The sequence below is a fragment of the Oppia nitens genome, unplaced genomic scaffold, assembly GCF_028296485.1.
Source record: "Oppia nitens isolate AA-2021 unplaced genomic scaffold, nextdenovo-longstitch-racon4-pilon3 scaffold25_pilon_pilon_pilon, whole genome shotgun sequence".
Classification (NCBI taxonomy): domain Eukaryota; kingdom Metazoa; phylum Arthropoda; class Arachnida; order Sarcoptiformes; family Oppiidae; genus Oppia; species Oppia nitens.
In genome coordinates, this window is record NW_026533205.1 from 612,432 (window position 1) to 633,975 (window position 21,544).

General features: G+C 30.2%; 2 protein-coding genes across 2 annotated transcripts; both read left to right on the forward strand.

Annotated features, from left to right (window-relative positions):
* The first annotated feature begins 12,757 nt into the window (after positions 1 to 12,757).
* Positions 12,758 to 14,740, forward strand: LOC128954182 (twitchin-like). Its single transcript, XM_054299754.1, has one exon. The coding sequence runs from the start codon at positions 12,903 to 12,905 to the stop codon at positions 14,733 to 14,735; it is 1,833 nt and encodes a 610-aa protein (XP_054155729.1). The 5' UTR covers positions 12,758 to 12,902; the 3' UTR covers positions 14,736 to 14,740.
* Positions 14,741 to 14,974: 234 nt separating this feature from the next.
* On the forward strand, positions 14,975 to 19,297 carry LOC128954181 (twitchin-like). The gene has a single exon (XM_054299753.1). It carries the CDS (start codon positions 14,978 to 14,980, stop codon positions 19,166 to 19,168), a length of 4,191 nt encoding a protein of 1,396 aa, XP_054155728.1. The 5' UTR covers positions 14,975 to 14,977; the 3' UTR covers positions 19,169 to 19,297.
* The last annotated feature ends 2,247 nt before the right edge of the window (positions 19,298 to 21,544 follow it).

Sequence of the window (21,544 nt, forward strand, 5' to 3'; positions counted from 1 at the left end):
CACGGTTAGGCGGTTGGCAACACTTTTGGGGTCTGAATACTGATTCAGATTTATGTATAGTATTGATGTCAATGTTTATCATGTTATCCGAGTCTATATATATTGCAAACTATATGTCGGGTATTGAACCCAGATTTTTACGGGTATTTGAAATGATGTCGGGTTTACGTACACCCGTATCGGTCGGTCTAACCGACCACCAGGAGATCCATAAGCTAATCAAACGTATGCGTTGGCTATCCCTTATGTGTCATATAAATAGTACATATTTTGTAACCATATTAACTGCATTGATATCATTAAGCGGTTATTTAGTTTATAATTTCCCATTGAATATCCTATTGATCTATGGTTTACCTAATTGTCTAATATTTACCCTATGGTGCTATTATTATTTTCAACTAATGTTATACCAGGTCCTTTATTTTTATATAATGTGTCGATATATAAAATTAAGACAATCGGCTATTAGTAGACAATTACGTCAATTAATGTCAGGTAAACAAAAATATAGAAAGTTTCTAAAATTAATAAATTTCCATTTTTTTTTAGAAAATTTCTATTTAAAATAAAGTTTTATAAAATTTTTATTTAATATTTTATATATATATATATACTATGAGATCCCCCCATATCTATAGCTTATTGGATATTACTAATAAATATATTAATGAGATATAATATATATAATATATAGTATCTATATATATATAATATTATACATATATGAATACTTATATATATATTAAATAATTATAATTATTTAATAATAATAATCAGTTTGTTTAAAAAACATTTATTCATAATTTGATTTATAGCATAGTTAAATATAATTAAATAAATTATTATTATTTTTTTATTATTTTAATTAATAATAATAATATTAAATTATTACTAGTAATAACAATGTTACAAGCTGATAAAATATAACCATGGTGATATAACCAATATAGATAGAAATTTCTTTTATTGAAACTTTTCATTGGAAATTTCTCTATTATTTTTAAATTTTTTGTTTGTTTGCCAACAGTAGGTAATAATCAAAAAACAACTAATACTACTACTACTACTAAATATAGTATGAAATTAATTATCAAATCATTGGACAAATTATTTGTCGATATCTCCGATTATAATGAGACTTATTGGTCAAAATTTTTACTAAATGTTTGGCTAACATTTGGTACATCTATTGTTATGATATTATATCTAATATTATTTGTATCGATGCCTATGATATCGACTATTGTTATATCATATGGTTTTATATTTTGTTTTTTAGGTTTTTTGTTTATTATATTTACGGCCGCATCGGTTATCAATAGTATTAATCAATCGTATAAACTATTAATTAATTATCCATTAATTAAATAATTTTTTTTATTATAAATATATGACAAATATTTTTAATGTTTTTTTGTTGATTGATTAAAAAAGATTTTTATTTGTTGTTGTATTTTATTATTAATAATTTTTTTTTAATCTAAATTTCAATTATGTATTACTATGTATTATATTAATAAAATTGGTTTTTTTTAAAAAAATAGCAAATAAATTTTTTATATATTAATATTGTTTAGTAATTTAAAAATAAAATAAAATATACAATAGTTATTGTTATCACTTATAAAATATTATAATTATTTATTTATTTAAAAAAAATAATATATTTATTTTTATTTCCTAAACTATTATATTGAAAAAACATTCAACTATTAAATATTTCATATTTATTAAAACATATAATAATAATTAAACTATTATTTAATAAAAATAACAATAATATTTTTCTATAATTTAATATTGTTTTATTTAATAATATTTTATGTCATTAAATTAATTACAAATAAATAAATAAATATTAAAATTTATACAGGTATATATTTACTAACAATTAATATATTAAATACTAATTTTAATCAACAACAACAACAAAAAAAATCTAAATAATATTTAAAATAATTTTCACATATAATAACTATATATTTTAGCTATAATTGCATTTTTATTTATTATATATAAAGTTATATATATATATATATATATATATATATTTAATTGGTTACTATTGCTATCGATATCGATAAGTCCTAATATATTAAACTATTTTTAATTTATTTTTTAGTAAAACTTAATTAGAAATATTAATGTTTAGTACATAAATGTACTTTATTTAATTAAATTAATAATATCCTAATAATTATAGATTATATATATATATATAATTAATTAATAATTTTTTTTATATAAATATTAGTTAGCAATTTTCAAGTACATCTAAAACATAATTAATTAATTAAGTATAATATAATTAAAGAAAATAATACTAAATAATCTTTATTTATTTTTTTATTAATAAATATATTTTAATATGTTTATATAACTTTATATATATATACAAAATTAATTATTTTATAGAAATAATTAATTAGCTAAATATAGATAATAATAATAATAATAATAATAATAATAATAATAATAATAATAATAATAATAATAATAATAATAATAATAATAATAAAAACATAAAGATTAGTGAAATAATAAAACATTTATATATTTTTTAGGTAAAAATATAGTTTACATTTAATGCTATATACAGTATATATAATATACTGTAAATATATAGTTTACATTTAATTCAATTATACCTAATCTTTTAGTTAAACCTAATATACAATACAAAGTGTTTAACAAACAAACAAACTATTATTATTAAACATTTATATTAAATATAATTAATAATAATAATAAAATTAATGAAATATTAAAACATTTATTGTTTGGTGCAAATAGTTTACATTATATTATATTTAGTATAATATAATAGATAAATTGACATTACATTCAATTATATTAACAAAAAAATGTCTAATTTTTCGGCAAACAAATTATTACCCGAAAATCTAGTATACAAGTGGTCGGCCTATCATTTATACCGAATCGGCTTAAGTAACCATCGATTAGTAGCCGTCGGCGCCGATGATTGTTGTCCTCAACTAAAGAGACTATGGTTTAATCGACCGATAATTATATCAATTGTTTCATTGATTTTTATTATTGAACGCCTAATCAGTTTGTTTATCGATACAAACAACGATAATAATAATAATTGGCAATTGTTTGCACTGTTAGGCAATTGGGGCTATTTTTGGCAATTGAAACATATGTTTGATATAATTTCAATATTAATTGTTATATTTCTAATACTAAACGTATTAAACTATTTCTATACATATATCCGGGGTATTGAACCAACATTTATGGGTATATTTGAAATGATGTCCGGTTTACGGACACCCCTGTCTGTTGGTCTAACCACTGGTGATCGCCAGGAGATCCAGAAGCTTATCAATCGTATGCGTTGGCTATCTATTAGTTTTGATACTAATAATACTTATATAATAACAATAATGGCTTTTCTAATTGTTAACATTACTTACTATTTAAAACTATCTATAATTAATTTCCTATTATATGGTATACCCAATGCTATCATATATACAATTATTGTCTATTATTTTTGTAATATATTTTTCTATAAATTTATTTATCTATATATATTGTGTCGGTATTTATTAATGAAATTATTGAGAATTTTTAGACAATTACAACAATTAACAGATAATTTTCAATCAAACAAATCAATTACTGGTAATAATAATAATAATAATAATACTAAACGTATTCAAACACTATTGAAATCTATGGATAAATTGTTTGCCGAAATCAATGACTATAATCACACATTTTGGTCAAAATTTTTGCTAAACATTTGGTTGACTTTGGGTACGGCTTTAGTCTATTGTCTATATATAATGTTATTCATATCGTTGCCTATTATACCTAAACTGATACTAATTTATGGCCTAATTGTCGGTTTGTTAGCATTTTTATACATAATATTGACGGCGGCTTCGGTTAATTTTTATGCAAATAAATCCTATAAATTATTAAACAGTTATTATTGTAAAAAATATATTATAAAAAATTAAAAATATATATATTATTTGTATTAATCAATATTATAAATATTACATATACTGTATATTTTATAATTGAGTTAATTATATAACTATTGTTTGATTGAATTATAAGTATTTTTTTTATTAGCAAATTGATGGAAAAAATAGGTAAAAAAAATATTGTAAATATTATTATTTAATTTAATTGTTTTGTTATTATCAACAATAAGATATTAAAAACAAAACAAAAATTTTTTTTTTGTGTAATTCAATTATATTGCTTTCAACAATGTTTAAAATTTATTACATTAATTAACTATTAACTATATTTTATTGTAAACATAATTATCATTTAGAAAATATATATATATTTAAATTAATATTTGCATAATTATTATTTAAAAAACCATTAAGTTTACTATTATTTACTTTATTAATACATTATATATATATAATGTATATATTGTATTAGATAATTATAATAATAATATAACTATTTTTTATTGTTATTATTTATGTGTGCAATAAAATTTATATTTCATAATACAGTATATATATATATTAAATTAACTATTGTAAAAATTAATTAATTAATTGAATATAATTAATAAAAGTAATTAAATTAAATGAAATATTAAAACAATTATTTTTAGGTGCAAATAGTTTACATTATATTATATTATATTTAGTATTCAATTCATTGCCTATTATTAGTATAATTGATAATAATTTATGGCTTTATATTTTTATCTATAATAATGGCAACTATTTTGTTAATAAATCCTATAAATTATTAAATAGATATTATTTAAGATATTATTATTCAAAAAACTAAATTTGTAATAAACAATTACTATCAACAATATATATATATATTTATTTTATATTTTGTTATATTCAATATTAATTCAATTATTATAGATATTAACAAATTAATGATTTTCCCTTAAAATAAAATTAATTATTAGTTTTATTTTACAAAATTAAAATAAAATTTTTATTCCTATAATAATAATATCCAAACAATTTTATTAATTAATTTTTAATAATTAGTAATAATAAAACAGTTATAAAATATATTACTATTGATTTTTTTTAATAAACATGAGTTAAATTAAAACTATTGTATTTTTTCATATAATTATTAGATATTTTTTAATAAAATCAATAAAAAAATATATTATTATATTATTTAGAGACATCAGTAAAAAAGCAATAATAATAATAATATTATTATTATTTATAACTAAATAAAAATTAATGATCTTTATTTTATCTTAATATGTTTTCAAAGAAAAAAATTATTTATATATATATAACAACTATTAAATTTCTAATTATATGATAATATCATAATAAAGTTGTTAATGCAAATAGTTATTAATATATTTTTAAAAAATATATTATTTAATAAAATAATAATAATAATATTGTGTTAAAAAACAAAATTAATGTAAAAACTAATATTGAAATTTCAATATATATATATATATATATATAAATTGTTTTTATGAATTTTATTTATTTATTTATAATTTTTATTATTAAACAATGTAATTAATTAGATAATTAGGTTAATAAAAACATTTTTATATTTATATTACATATATATATATATCTATATATAACTATAATTTTATTAATAGTTAATATGTTAATAATAAATGCAATGTTTATTGCAATTATTTTTTGAATAATATATAATTAATATTAAAAATAAACTTAAGTATAGTATAAATAAAGTAAAAATAATTAACGATAATATTTAATAATTGTTGTCTAGAAATATAATTAATATTTTGTTTGTTTGTTAATTAACTGTTAATTCAATTTAAATGTAGAATTCAATACAAAAAAACAAAATAACTATATATTCTGTTAAATTATAAACTATTGATATTAAGTGAAAAAATATAGTATAATAATAATAATAATATAAAAAATGTCTAAATTTTCAGCTAAAAAATTATTGCCCGAAAATATGGTATACAAGTGGTCGGCCTATCATTTATACCGAATCGGCTTAAGTAACCATCGATTAGTAGCCGCCGATGATTGTTATGGTGTTTGTCCTCAACAGAGACTATGGTTTAATCGACCGATAATTATATTAATTGTTTCAATAGTTTTTATTATTGAACGCATCAGTTGTTTATTAGTTATCCAATCGGCTGATGATTGGCTAACATATGTCCAGTTAGGCGATTGGGGATACTTTCTAGATATCCAACTAATATCAGATATTTGTTGTCCACTAATCGGTATGTTTTCCATAGTATCGGTACTAATCTATTTCCATAACTATTTGTCGGGTATTGAACCCCGATTTTTACGGGTATTCGAAATGATGTCCGGCTATCGGTGGACACCCTTTGATGTCGGCCTAACCGATCCATTGGTAATCCATAAGCTTATCAATCGGTTGAAATTATTGGGCAATTTATTTAGATTTAATAATACATGTATTTGCTTATTGGTTACATTTATAATGTGTCCATTAAGTTATCTAAGATATCTATCGATTTATTATTCAATAGTTTATGGTCTACCAAATAGCCTATTGTTTAGCTTATGGACCTATTATTCATGGAATCTACTATTTTTTCAAGTCGTCTACTTTTACATACTGTGCCGCTATCTAAAGCTCAGGCAGTTTGAAATCAATAGACAACTATTAGCGACAGCTAATTGTCAGACAATTTCAACTAAACGTATTCAAACAATAATGAAATCAATGGACAAATTGTTTGCCGATATCGCCGATTATAATCAGACTTATTGGTCAAAATTTTTACTAAATATTTGGCTAACATTTGGTATAACTATTGTCATATTCATGAATAATCTATTATTTCATTCAATGACTTTTATTAATGAAAATAATACTAACCTATAGTCTAACTACTGGTTTGATTGCATTTTTATATATTATATTAACGGCTGCTTCGGTTACTACCGGTGCCGATAAATCATTGAAATTGTTAAACAAATATTTTATTAATCAATTGTAATAAAACTACTACTACTACTACTTTGTAAATAAATCATTTAAATTATTATAAACAGCTATTATATAAGATATTAAAATGTTATTATTTAAGATAATTAAATATAGATATTTTTTTTAATAAATATGAGTTAAATTAAAACTATTGTTTTGTTTTCCTAAACTTATTAAATATTTTTTATTTTATTTTTGAATAAAATCAATAAACAATTATTGTAATATTTGTTAGAAACATCATTTAAAAAAAACTATAATATTATTATTGTTATTATTATTATTTTGACTAAATATGTTTTCAAAAAAAATTAATTTATATATTTAAAAAAATATATATACTGTATATACCAACTATTAATAAAACAAAAATTATATTATTTAATATCATATCATATGATATCATAAGTGTTTGTTAGTGGATATAGTTATTAATATTTAAAAAAAATATCATTAAATAAAATAATTATAATAATAATATTGTGTTGAAAACAAAATAAATGTAAAAATAAATATAAATGTTTTAATAGATAATAGCAAATATATATTTAATTCAATATCATATAATAGTTATATAAATTAATAATTATATACTTAAATATATTTTTTTTATAATTTAGTTAATAATATGATAGCTTATTAATAAATGGTATAATAATAATATAATTAATAAATGTTTTTTTGTTATCATAATTTAATAAATAATAACAGCTATAATATTTATATTAAATTGTATTAATTGTTATGAATATCTATACATGAATTAATTAAAATTATTTTTAATTATTTATTTATAAATGCAATTATATAAATGCATTTAAATAGAAAAATTAGGTTAATTATTGTTAAATATAACTTATTTATATTAATTGAACTATTAATACATTTATAATTATTTTAGGTTTGAATTATTTACTGTATAATAGAAATTAGAAAAATATTTATTAATTTAATTAATATTTTTCAAGTTAAATATATATAGTTATTGTATAAAAAAAATGTCTAATAAATTTTCAGCTAAAAAATTATTGCCCGAAAATCAGGTATACAAGTGGTCGGCCTATCATTTATACCGAATCGGCTTAAGTAACCATCGATTCGTTGGCGTCGCCGATGATTGTTGTCCTCAGAGACTATGGTTTAATCGACCGATTTGTATACTAATTGTTTCAATTGTCTATCTAATTGAACGCACTATCTGTTTGTCTATACAAACAGATGATTGGCTAATATATGGCCAGTTAGGCGATTGGGGATACTTTCTAGATATCCAACTAATATCGGATATTTGTTGTCCACTAATCGATATGTTTACAATAGTATCGGTACTAATCTATGTCAATAACTATATCCGGGGTATTGAACCTCGATTTTTACGGGTATTTGAAAAGATGTCCGGTTTGCCGGGACGGACACCACTGTCGGTCGGTCTAACCGATCACCTAGAGATCCAGAAGCTTATCCATCGGTTGAAATTGTTGGGCAATTATTGTCGATTGTATAATACATATTTTGGACCATCGTTTACATTTGATTTATGTCTATATAGTTATTTGACTAATCTATCAATTTATTATTCACTAGTATATGGTCTACCAAATAGCCTATTGTTTAGCTTATGGACCTATTATATGTGGAATATATTATATTATCAATTGATCTACTTTTACATACTGTGCCGCTATCTAAAGCTCCGGCAGTTTGAAATCAATAGACAATTAATACAACTATTGTCAGCTAATAGTAAAACAAATACTACTACTAAACGTATTGAAACAATAATGAAATTATTTGATAAATTATTTGTCGACATATCCGACTATAATCAGACTTATTGGTCAAAATTTTTACTAAACATTTGGCTAACATTTGGTACAACTATTGCTATATTTACTAATAATCTGATGTTTAATTCAATGAATTTATTGATGAAATTATTGCTAACCTATTGTATTATTGTTTCTTTGATTGCATTTCTATATATTATATTAACGGCCGCTTCGGTTACTACCGGTGCCGATAAATCATTGAAATTGTTAAACAATTATTTCATTAATCAATTGTAATCTATATATCTATCTATATGTAAGTATGTATGTATTTGTTGTATAGTCTATAAACATTACTATTGATATATTAATATTAATTTATTATTATTATTATTATTATTACTATATATTGATAATTAGATTTACAAAAAAAAATATTTTAGTAATTTATTTTTAGTTATTACATACGGATATTAAACCCAAATTTTTGCGGGTATTTGAAATGATCTCAGGTTTGCGTACACCCCTTGCGGTTGGTCTAACCGACCGCCAGGACATCCATAAGCTAATCAATCGTATGAAATATTTATCAATTAATTGCCATAAAAATAATACATATATACTAACAGTTATGTCATTTTTGATTGTATTAATCGGTTACTATTCAAAACTTTCAATAACTTTTTGTATAGTATATGGTATACAAAATGCATTGATATTTTCATTAATATCTTATTATTTTTGTAATTTAATTTTATATCAATTAATCTATTTTTATATACTATGCCTGTATTTAAAACTAAAATTTACTAAAATTTATAAACAATTTAAACAATTGTCAACTAATAGCAATCGTTTCAAATCCTATACAAATTGTAAACCTATTATAGATATTATGAAATCAATGGACAAATTGTTTGTCGAAATATACGATTATAACCGGACTTATTGGTCAAAATTTTTATTATACATTTGGCTAACCTATGGTACGGCCAATGTCTATGTTTTAGATATTATATTATTAGTTTCGTTACCTATTTTACCTAAAATTTTAATAATTTATGGCTTTATGTTTGCATTGTTAGCCTATTTAAACATTATAATAACTGCGGCATCGGTTAACTATTGTATGAATAAATCATATAAATTACTAATTAATTATTACATTCAACATAATAGTTACTAATTAAATTTACAATTATTTTAGATATAAAAAATTTTTTTTTATCATAAAATATATTTACTGTATAAAAAATATAGTTTTATTTTAAATTAAATTATTAGTAATATTTTTTTAGTAAATTAATAATCAAGAAAATAATAATAATTATCGTAATAAACAAGTTATTGATATTGTTTTTTATCAAATAATATTTATATATTGATTAATTTTATATACATTTATATATAAATATGATATTATTATATTTTTTATATTGCTATATTAGATAAATATAATAAAATTTATATAAAAAATAATTAAGATAAAATTTCAATGAATTTAATTAAATTATGTATAAAATAATTATACTAATTAACATTAACAACAATTATATTGTAACAGTATTTGGTACGTAATAGCTGAATCATTAGATTAAAGACTTATTTAGTAAGGTATGTAAACCGATGTCCCGTCCTACACCCGTATTTGGACCGACGACAGGGTTGATGCGCACAACTCGGTTGTCGGTCTGGTATAATTAGGTGGGTAGTCGTTGAGGACGGGGGGCAGAAGCAGAAGTACAGTAAACACAGTCAGTTGTTATGTAAAAGTCGGTTACAACCGTTACCCAACATTTTGCTGATTATAATTGTTGTAAAATTGCTATTAATTGTGTTGAAAATAAATATTACAATTATGAGTGAGTGTGACTAATTAATTAACAACTAGCCAACGATCAGCAGTCGGTTGGACGACCGGGAGCCCGCACCAGGACCGCCGCCCACCCACAGGAGGCGAAGCAGATTTTCATTCAAGTAGCCAACAATGTCTGGCCAGCGGAAAGCGAGATTGCCGACACCGTTGACTATTTTATCAGAACTCGGGATGAAAATGCCCAATAGATCCACATTCGACATTTTCCAACTACAGGTAAGTCCAAGAAAGAAAAAACGCAAATATAAAATGGCCTAACAATTAATTCATAAACAAAAACCACAGTAAGTAACTTTATTTTATTTTGTTTTTTTTATAATAAATGTCTGCTTTGTTTGTTAAAATTATTAATTTTATAAAGATTATAATTTTCTTATTATAACTTAGTAAGTCAATTTTAAGGTAGTGTCCATTAGGTGGACAAACTGTTTACTATTTGAAGCCATATTTTTAATTACTATTTAATGAAATGTCGTTATAATTGCCAATATTTGACATACTTATATGAAATAATTGACTACAATAGTGCTGTATATCTAGTTATAAGTATTGATAAGTTTATTATTAATTTTATTTTATAAAAAAATACATTTTTTTCAAATAACTTGGATGTGTTGGTGATCACTGTCATTATCATTGAGCTCTTTTGCAATTGTTTTGCTAACCAATTATCTAGTTATCTAGTGTATAGCAGTAACAACAATGATTAGGCTGAGCGGTAACGGTGTCAACCGTTTGTATCAAAAGCTCTTGTTTTATCTGAAAGCATATCTGTTGCAAATATTGATTCAGTCAATACAAGCAATGATGGAAAAGCATTATCATTGATAGCCATTTAAGGCCGAGTGTCTCGGTGCTCGCGCTATCCATTGGACAAAGCATTTCTTATTGACTGAAAAATAATTTTATATAAAGACATAAGAGATGATTTAAAACTATTGATTTCACTACCGATTAAGTCTTTTAGCGTACATCCCATTAATGAATCATTGAATGCATTGCCCAACATATTGTTTGATAATTTTTCAACCATAGAACGGATATATATCTCATTGTCTTCTCTGGTGAAGATTAATTTAAGATTTAAAATTAAAGATTGAAGAAGCAGATGCATATGCTTTCTAGGTGTTACATCTAGACTGGAAAAGACATTAATAGGGTTATTATTGACTAATAACTTGATAGACCGCCTCCCCTTTCAAGCCATCCGTCGCCTCCAAGCACTCGTATCATTAAAACTGCTATCAAACCGAATAAATGAATTACCGGACGACGGTTCCACCCGATTGTTATCCCTTAGGAGTCTAGATCCACACTATAAAAAAAACCAAGCGTTTGGATTCACTATCATTCAAAACTACTTCTAAATTAGTTAATTTTTCAGTAGCTAATATCAACTGATTTAGCAATTGATCTATTTTTGGGTATATCTTGAATTTAAAGAATCTAAACTTAAGTTTCAATGAATTAACTGGTATTGACTTGAATAACATGAAAGTTTTGCGAAGTATATTATTATGTAATAATGAATCAATCAATACAATTAATTAAATTCAATAGCATTACTGAATCCGATTGTTATTAGAGAAGTTTTGTATCGCATAATAAATTTGAAAAAAAAAATTTTGCAAAAAAATTTTTAGTTTATTTTAATAATATTTTTTTTTGTTATAATAGTTAGTTCAGACTTTCAGTTAGTTTGCAGAAAATTTTTAACAAAATATTTTGTATAACATTCAATATCCATTTAAAAATATAACATACAAAAATTTATTTATTTATATACAGTACAGAAGTAACTTTTATAAAATAAGTTATATAAACATTTTATGCATAAATCAATCTCTTTAATTACAGAGAATAAGCTTTTTTTTAACTTTGTATATGCAAACTAATGCACATACCAACACAAATACGAAAATAAAGTTTAGAAAAATTAATAAATAACAAAAAAAAATGCATTTAAAAATTTTCAACAAAAAAAAAATAAAAGTTTAGAAAATTTTGTCAAGCATACAGTCATGTAACCTAAAATACTGATGCTATTTTCGTAGCATTAACTTATTAGTATAGTTAAAGTTATATCTGTTGCCCAACAAATTAATAGATATTTATAGCTACCACTACCAACGCTTGCATTGTAGACTGATTTCAATAGTACAGAAAAATTGCAACTAAACACTGTATCAGTTAATAAGTGAATCATAATTGAACAAAAGTTAACAGTTAAGTCAACGAAACTAATCTTAAAGTAAAACGTCTAACAGTTGGCCGTAAAATTTTGCCGAGTCATGGCTGAGAATCAATACGGAACTAGTGATCCGATACAAACTGATGAACCAGTTTTGGCTAAATATCCATTCGATACGCCCGACGCTCCCGGAGTTCCTAAAGCTATTGACACGAGTGACGATTCGGTTACACTTAAGTGGACTAAACCTCGCAATGACGGCGGATCCCCAATTACTGGGTATGTCCTCGAAAAGCGGAAGGTTGGCGATAAAGACTGGACTCGCAGTCACGTCGGCATTATAGCTGACCTCACTTACAAAGTTTCAGGACTTGAAAACAATGAGGAATATGAGTTCCGAGTGGCCGCACGAAATGCCGCCGGTCAGGGGGCTTTCAGTTATGCCTCCGATGCCATTATTGCTCACCGACCGCCAACAGCACCCAAAATCGATGCCGACTTTACAGTGAAAGACATTGTTTTAATGGCTGGCGAACAGTTCAGACTTAGAATACCATTTAGTGGTTCGCCGACACCGAAGGTTGAATGGACTGCAAACGGAACCGTTATTTTGCCGGACGATAGAGTGACCTCAGAAGTGAACGAGTGTTTCACAATTTTGCTCAACAGAAAAGCCAAACGCAAAGACGGCGGCAAATGTGGCGTCAAATTGACTAACACTGAGGGAAGTGATTCACCCTTCTGTAAAGTACTGGTCGTTGACGTTCCCGGCTTACCTCAAGGACCGCTTGAAGTGATTGATGTGACGCCTGAGACCTGCTCTTTGACGTGGAAACCACCGCTCGATGACGGGGGCAGTCCTATCACTAATTACATCATCGAAAAACAGGACCAAACAACTAAACAATGGATTAAAGTGAGCGCTTTTGTACGCAAATGTCATTACGAAGTGATTGGTTTGGAACCAAACAAAGTCTATCACTTCCGAGTAAGTGCTGAGAACCAGTACGGCGTCAGTAAACCACTTGAAACGGATCGACCCATTACTGCTAAGTTTCTGCTCAACACTCCCGACGCACCCGGAAAACCAACGATCACTGATTCCACCAAAAATACGGCGAGTCTTAGTTGGGAACGACCGTACAGTGACGGCGGTTTCAAAATACAGGGCTATTGTGTGGAATACAAGGAACCGACTGATAGTAGATGGCTTATTGGCAATGAATTTCTTGTCAAGGACACCAACTTTACAATCTGTGGACTCATTGAAGGCAAAGAGTATGAGTTCCGTATTAAAGCCAAGAACGCCGCCGGTTTGGGTAAACCGAGTCCGCCGTCGGCCACATTCAGAATGAAGGGTAAGGGAGCCGAACCATCGCCGCCGCAGAATCTTCACGTCAAGAAGGTTGGTAAAACATATATCGACCTCAAGTGGGAACCGCCGAGAAGTGACGGCGGATCCAAGATTACTGGTTACGTTGTCGAACGTAAAGAACATAACAGCAGTTATTGGATAAAAGTTAATGAATACGGATGTCTTGATTGTGAACATACTGTTCTCAACCTGACCACTGATAATGAGTATGACTTCAGAGTCAGTGCCGTCAACAGCTCCGGTAAGAGTGAGCCGTGTCTTATGAGTAAATCAGTCAAAGAACAGAAGATCACCGGCAGAGCCAAACCAGAGTTTGTACGCAAACTATTCAACAAAAGCACTACTCTTAAGTCAGAGATGACACTCGAGTGCGAAGCCATAGGAAAACCGGTGCCCACAAGCAGATGGTTCCGCAACGGCAGAGAACTTCACACCAGAAGAATCAGATCAGTCGATACTGAAGAAGGAGTTTTTAAATTAATATTTTCCGAAGTCTTGGGTACAGACGAAGGCGACTACACTTGTGAAGCGGTCAACGCTTTGGGCACCGATAGGTGAAGTGCTTCGGTGACTATTGCAGCGCCGCCTCAAAACATTAAGTGTCCGAATGAAGTGTATTTCCCAGAAAAAGACAACTCAAAGATTAAGATATATCTCTCGGGTTTGTCTCCATTCGATGTCTCGCTATATAAGGACGGACTCGAAGTCAAAGAATCGGATCACTTGCGGTTCACTGTATTCAACGAATATTTGTATTTTTCAAAGATGTCAACAAATCGGATGAAACGAAGTATAAGATTATGGTTAAGAACGACTCCGGACAGACTGACGCCATAGTTCAGGTGTTTGTCAATGATCTGCTTGGTAAGCCAACCGGTCCTCTGGATGTCACTGATATCAACAAGAGTTCGGCGACTATTTCGTGGAAACCACCTAAATATGACGACGGATGTAAAATAACACATTATATCATTGAACGAAAAGAGACGATACATAATCAATGGGTTGCGGCTACCTCTTTCTGTAAGGACACCACTTTTACGTGTCAGGGATTGAATAAGGGCGGAGAGTATCTCTTCAGAGTTATGGCCGTCAACGAGAACGGACAAAGCGAACCATTAGTCGGCAAAAATCCTATCGTTGCTAAACCACCCTACGATAAGCCGTCGGCACCGGGAGTACCAAATAAAACCGATATTAGCGGCGATTTTGTTAACCTTCATTGGGAGAAACCACAATCGGATGGCGGATTTAGAATTCAGAGCTATATTGTCGAGAAACGAGAGACAGGATCGGAAGCCTGGCAAAGAGTTAACGTTGCGTACTGTCCTTCAACACAAATCAATATAATTAATCTAATCAAAGACCGACAGTACGAGTTCAAAGTATTTGCCGTCAACGATGCCGGCCTCTGTCCTTCCTTACAGAACACCGGATACATTAAAATCAAAAACTTAAGAATCACTCATCCAGTGTTTATTATTGTACAAAAAAAAAGGATGGCCGTCGAGAATAAAAACACAATATTTACTTGTACTGTAATGGGTGTTCCCAAACCAGCAATTACGTCTTTTAAAGGAGTCGAAGAGTTATATGACAGCGGAAAGTATAGTATGATTAAAGACGGGGACACTTATACATTAACCATATTTGAAGTTTTCGGAAAAAACGCCGATGAAGAAAAGATTGAAATCGGCGATCACTTTGAAGTCGAAGTTAGGGAAAGGCACGCAATTCTAACAACACAAGGGGTATCCAAACTGGACTCCGGCCCCTACAATACGACCTCTAAGCATGAGCTGGGTATTGACTCGAAAGTTATTAAAATGCAAATCAGTGACTGTCCGGATTTGCCGCGATTCCCAATTGTCGAACTGGTAGGCGACGACTTCGTGACCCTCTCATGGAAGGCACCCCTGTGGGACGGGGGCTCAACCATCACTAACTATATTAATGAGAAAAGGGAACCAACAATAGATAGTTGGGTCCTATGCGGAACCACCAGGTTTTTGATGTATCAGATAACAGGACTTAACCCCAATCGCGACTATGTATTCCGAGTGTTCGCCGAAAATATGTTCGGAAAGAGTGGACCGTCGGAAAAGACACAGAAAATCACGACCAAACCATCAGAAAAGGATAGACGACGTAAAGGTTGTCAAACGGACGACTCGGGTCGTAGAATACGTGGAAAAGAAGAAATGAACAAAGAATCAGTTGCCGTTAAAAAGTCAACTAAAGAGGAGGAATCCATTACTGTTAAAAACACTGTCGAAGACAAACCAAAACAATCGATTATTAAAAAAGACGTGATAGAAGAAAAAAGAAAGGGCTCTATTGTTATTGAAGAACCAAAGAAAAAGTTATCACTGAAGAAATCTCGCGAAAAAACTCCACAACCGACCGATACCGGAGCGAAACAGAAGACCACTAAAGAGGTCAAAGAAAATGAAATGGAAATCAAAAAGACAACTATAATCGATGACAAAAGAAAGGATTCAATTACTGTTGAAAAACCGAAAAAACGACTTTCAATTGAGAAATCACGTGAAAAGACGCCGACAGATAATGGAGTCAAACAATTACAAAAAGATGATATCGGAGAGTATAGCGTGGCATCGGATAAGGGTATTGAATGCAGTTGTAATGTGGAAGTCAAAGAGGTAGAGAAGAAACCGGAGCTACGATTAACACAAACTGACTATCAGGTAGACGCTAACCATCTGTTCAGTATAGAGATTCCGTACAAAGTTCAAGGAACCCGTACTTCTAATGTTTTACCGAAACTGATGCGCAATGGAGAGCCTGTCAGTACTAAAGATGTTGATATTGTTATAAAAGAAGACAAAATTATAATAACATTTAAGAAACCGACGCGTGAGAGCTCAGGTCCGTATGATTTCAGTTTAGGCAACAGTCAGGGCGAGTCTAAGACACCGCTTAAGTTTAACTTTGTGGACGTGCCGTCACCTCCAGAGGGATCGTTGGATGTGACCGATGTGTTCCGCGATCGCTGCAAACTGGCGTGGAATCCAACCAAAGATACTGGAGGTCTACCTCCATTGTATTATGTCGTCGAACGACAAGATTTATCAATGAGAGGCGGTTGGGTTGAAGTGGGAACCACTCCCGACTGCAATATGGATGTCACAGATTTGGCGCATAAGAAAGAGTATAAATTCCGTGTCCGTGCCGTCAACAAGAAGGGTGCGTCCGAACCATTGACTGCACCGAAAACTTATTTGGCAGAAGATCCGTACGACGAACCATCCAAACCTAAAGGCGTGGAGATTGTCGACTGGGATAGGGATCACGTGGACCTCAAATGGAAAGCACCCGAAAAAGATGGCGGAGCACCCATTGAAAAATATATTGTTGAATCAAAAGATAAACTCTCAGCCGATTGGGTCACAGCACTGGAAGTGTCAGGCAATCAATTAGAAGGAAAAGTAGTTCCGCCAGCTATTAAAGAGGGCCAACAATACCAGTTCCGAGTTCGAGCCATCAATAAGGCCGGTCCTTCCGAACCCAGTGATCCGACTAAAAACTTGATAGTAAAGGCACGGTTTGTCAAACCTTTTATTATTGGTGACGATCTCAAGAATTTGGTGGTCAAGAAGGGCGCTATTATTAAGTATGATATTCAGTACGGCGGAGAACCGGCACCTGAGGTCAAGTGGGCTATCAATTGCGTGGATATCAAGCAATCGAGTCGTATATCAATTGAAAACACACCAAAAAATACATTATTACTGATAAAACAAGCCGTGAGAGCAGATTCCGGCAAATTTACATTGACTTTGACTAACGGTTCCGGCACTATATCCAAATGTGCTGATGTAGTAGTTCTCGATAAGCCTACTCCTCCTGAGGGCCCACTTGTTGTTGAAGTGGTATTCACCGAGTCGGCTAAACTCAAATGGAAACAACCAAAAGATTTGGGCAGATCTGAACTCAAGGGATACCAAATCGAGAAAATGGATGTCGACAGCGGTCGGTGGGTACCGGTTGGTGAAGTCGGACCCAATGCCAACAGTTTTAAATGTGAAGGTCTAACCAGAGTCAAGAAATATAAATTTAGAGTTAAAGCCATCAATAAAGAGGGAGAGTCTGAACCGCTAGAAACAGACGGACCCATTGTGGCGAAGAATCCATTAGAAGAACCATCGAAACCAGGAAACCCAGAAGTTGTTGACTACGATAATACAAAAGTTGACCTCAAATGGACAGCGCCTGAAAAAGACGGCGGAAGACCTGTTGAGTGTTATATCGTTGAAATAAAAGTCAAGTTTTGCAACGACTGGAAAGAAGTGCTTCGAACACCTTATGCCAAACCAGAAGTCTCTGTTAAGGGACTCAAAGAGAACTCATCCGTTCAGTTCAAGGTTAAGGGCGTCAATATTGCCGGTCCGGGAGAGCCCAGTGAAGCCACTGAACCACATGTTGTAAAAGACAGAAACCAAAAGCCATATATTGATAGAACTAATCTGAAGAATACAACCATCAAAGCGGATCGTTCTCACATATATGATGACGACAGAGGTGAACCGCCGACGACTGTTGTCAAGACTTTCAGTAACGACAGCATCAAACTATCGGACAATTTGAACATTAAGATCGAGAATATTGACTATCACTCGGAACTGACTGTATCAAAAGCTACGCGAGAGCAGTCGGGAAAGTATAAGACTACGGCTACCAATAGAAACGTTAGCGATTCGGTTGAAGTCGAACTCACAGTACTGGCCGCTCCTTCTAGACCTGAAGGACCTCTTGAGGTGACTGATGTACACAAGGAGGGCTGTAAATTGAAACGGAAACCATACGATGACGGAGGAACTCCTATTGGATGCTATGAAGTGAAGAAAATGGATGAAGAAACTGGTCGATGGGTTCCGTGCGATAAAACTAAGGATTGTCAGATGCAAGTGTCAAATTTGGTTCCCGAAAGAAAATATAAGTTGCAGGCCGTCAAAAAAAAGGCGACTTAGAAGAACTCGAAACGGATCACTCGACAGTGACTGAGAATCCGTTCGATGATCCGCCGAAACCGGAACGAAACGAACCACTTAATACTTATGAAAAAAGGAAATATATCGTTAAAAATACAAAAATACCACAATTAGACGGCTACAACGGTGATGACAGTGATAATCCTACAATATTGACACAACCAGATGAAAACCCGGCCAAACGAAAAAGAGAAGAAGAAAATCCAATAGTAGACGAAAACAAAATTTTGTCTAAAAGACAAAATTTATGCAATGTATTGGATAAGGTGCTACAATCGACAATACCCGTCGACACAGATACTAAACCCTCAACAACTAGCGTCGATGTCAGCATTCCAAGAATTGCTAACTCAAGTAATCAAGTCGTGTCCAAAACAATAACGAATAATAATCTATTTTCAAATCCTCAAAGAAAAATTCTAAAAGAATTTTACGATACCAACGCATACCCGTCGTCGGTCGATTATGATTACTTATCCAAACTACTGAATCGTAGCCGAAAATCGATTAGCAGTTGGTTTAGAAGCACCAGATATAAAGTCCGCAATATTAATAAAACAGCGGGAAATAAAATCCAATCAGAAGACAACCATCTGGCAAATGGTGCTGAACAAGTCAATTGTCTAAACTCCAGCCAGAATAGCGATAATAATATCCACACGCAACCAACTAATGACACGACACAACAGGGAAGTCAATTCATTGAAGTCAATGGCGAACGACACACAATTGTATCATTGGCCCAAAACCCGGAGAACCACGAGTTTCTCCTAATCCTAAGACGAGCAAGTGGCGAACACTTTGGCATTCATGCTGAAAGGGTTAGACCAGCCGTCGATGCGATTGAGTCAATATTGGTAACTGAAACCATAGACATCAGCTCCTCTGCAATTAAAACCGATAAAAATAATACATTGACCACCACATCAGAAACAACTACTAGTAGTCAATCGGCTAGTAAGTCACTAACTAGTATTGATACCAAATTGGTTCAACCCTCCGAATCAATCTCGTCACCAATTGAAGTAGAAGATAGTGAAGAAGTGATTACTAAGAAAGTAGACACAATTAAAGTCACCGGCGTCGCCGGCTTATCTCCTAAGCAGATAGAGCAATTGAATTGTGATATTCAAGTATCCTGTTTAAGAAAGAAAACTGTACTCATTGACAAATTGAGATGTCTATGGGGGCAAATCACATGCAGTGGCGGAGTGTATACCAAAGTAGAACCAGAGCTGGTATCTAGCGAATCCATGTCACCAACACCGAAAATTTCAGATGAAACTAAACACCAACTACCACTAAAATTCCCAATGACTGTCCAACAACTCGATGACAACACTGTACTTTTATGTTGGAAGAAAATTTTATCAAAATACGAAAATGACAACCCCGTATATAATGTGGAGATTAAGGATTATACGCAAGGGGTATGGACCCACATAGAATACTGTGATTTCCATATGACTCACGTTTCCAACATACGATATGGTCGACAATATCAATTCCGGATGACCACAAAAGACAAACACGGGACACCATTTCTCGCATTAAGCCGACTTTATCAGTTACCGGAAGAGTACAGACGGTTAGCCAAGAAAATTACCCATAATAATAAAATAGAAGCAAAAACATCATCTTCTTTTGTGACAACAACAAGAGACGCCGCTACACAGTTCTCTAGTTGCATTAAACCGGGGAAACCTTTCGTTAGGAAAATTGATGACAAACACATCCGACTGGTGTGGGAGATGCCGGAGTCAATGGGCGATTGTGAATTCATAATTCAAATGAAACAAGAGGATCAAGACTTCTGGTCACGAGCTAACTTTGAGATCCAGAAGAAGCCGTATTTTAATTATCCAATAATCGATTCACGGATAAAAGTTGAATTTCGCGTAATTGCCATTACCGAAGACGGAGAAAAAGAACCGAGTGAGTCAACAGGACTCCTTGGTTGTTATGTTTCCAACAACGATGGTTGGGTAGATGTTGAGTAAACGGGAAATCTGCAGACGCGTCTTGTGCAGTCAAAGCTGACCGCCCGCAGATAACCTGTTATTAGTTAATACTAGTTAATTTAATTATTTTATTTGTTTGAATGATTAATTTAAATTTTAACCTAATACATACACAAAGACATTTTACACAAAAACAGAACACATTTGTTATTTATCAGTATCTTGTATAACAGGATGTTGATAGGATAACGATTTCGCAGAGGGTTCATCAGAGCCCTGAGTTATTCAGTACTGAAGAAACTGTATGTGAACCTTCGTGGTGTCCTTACATTAAGCGCATCGCATTGAAGACGTTCAATGCGTTATAAGTCGTGGTCGACTTAATTGGATATTA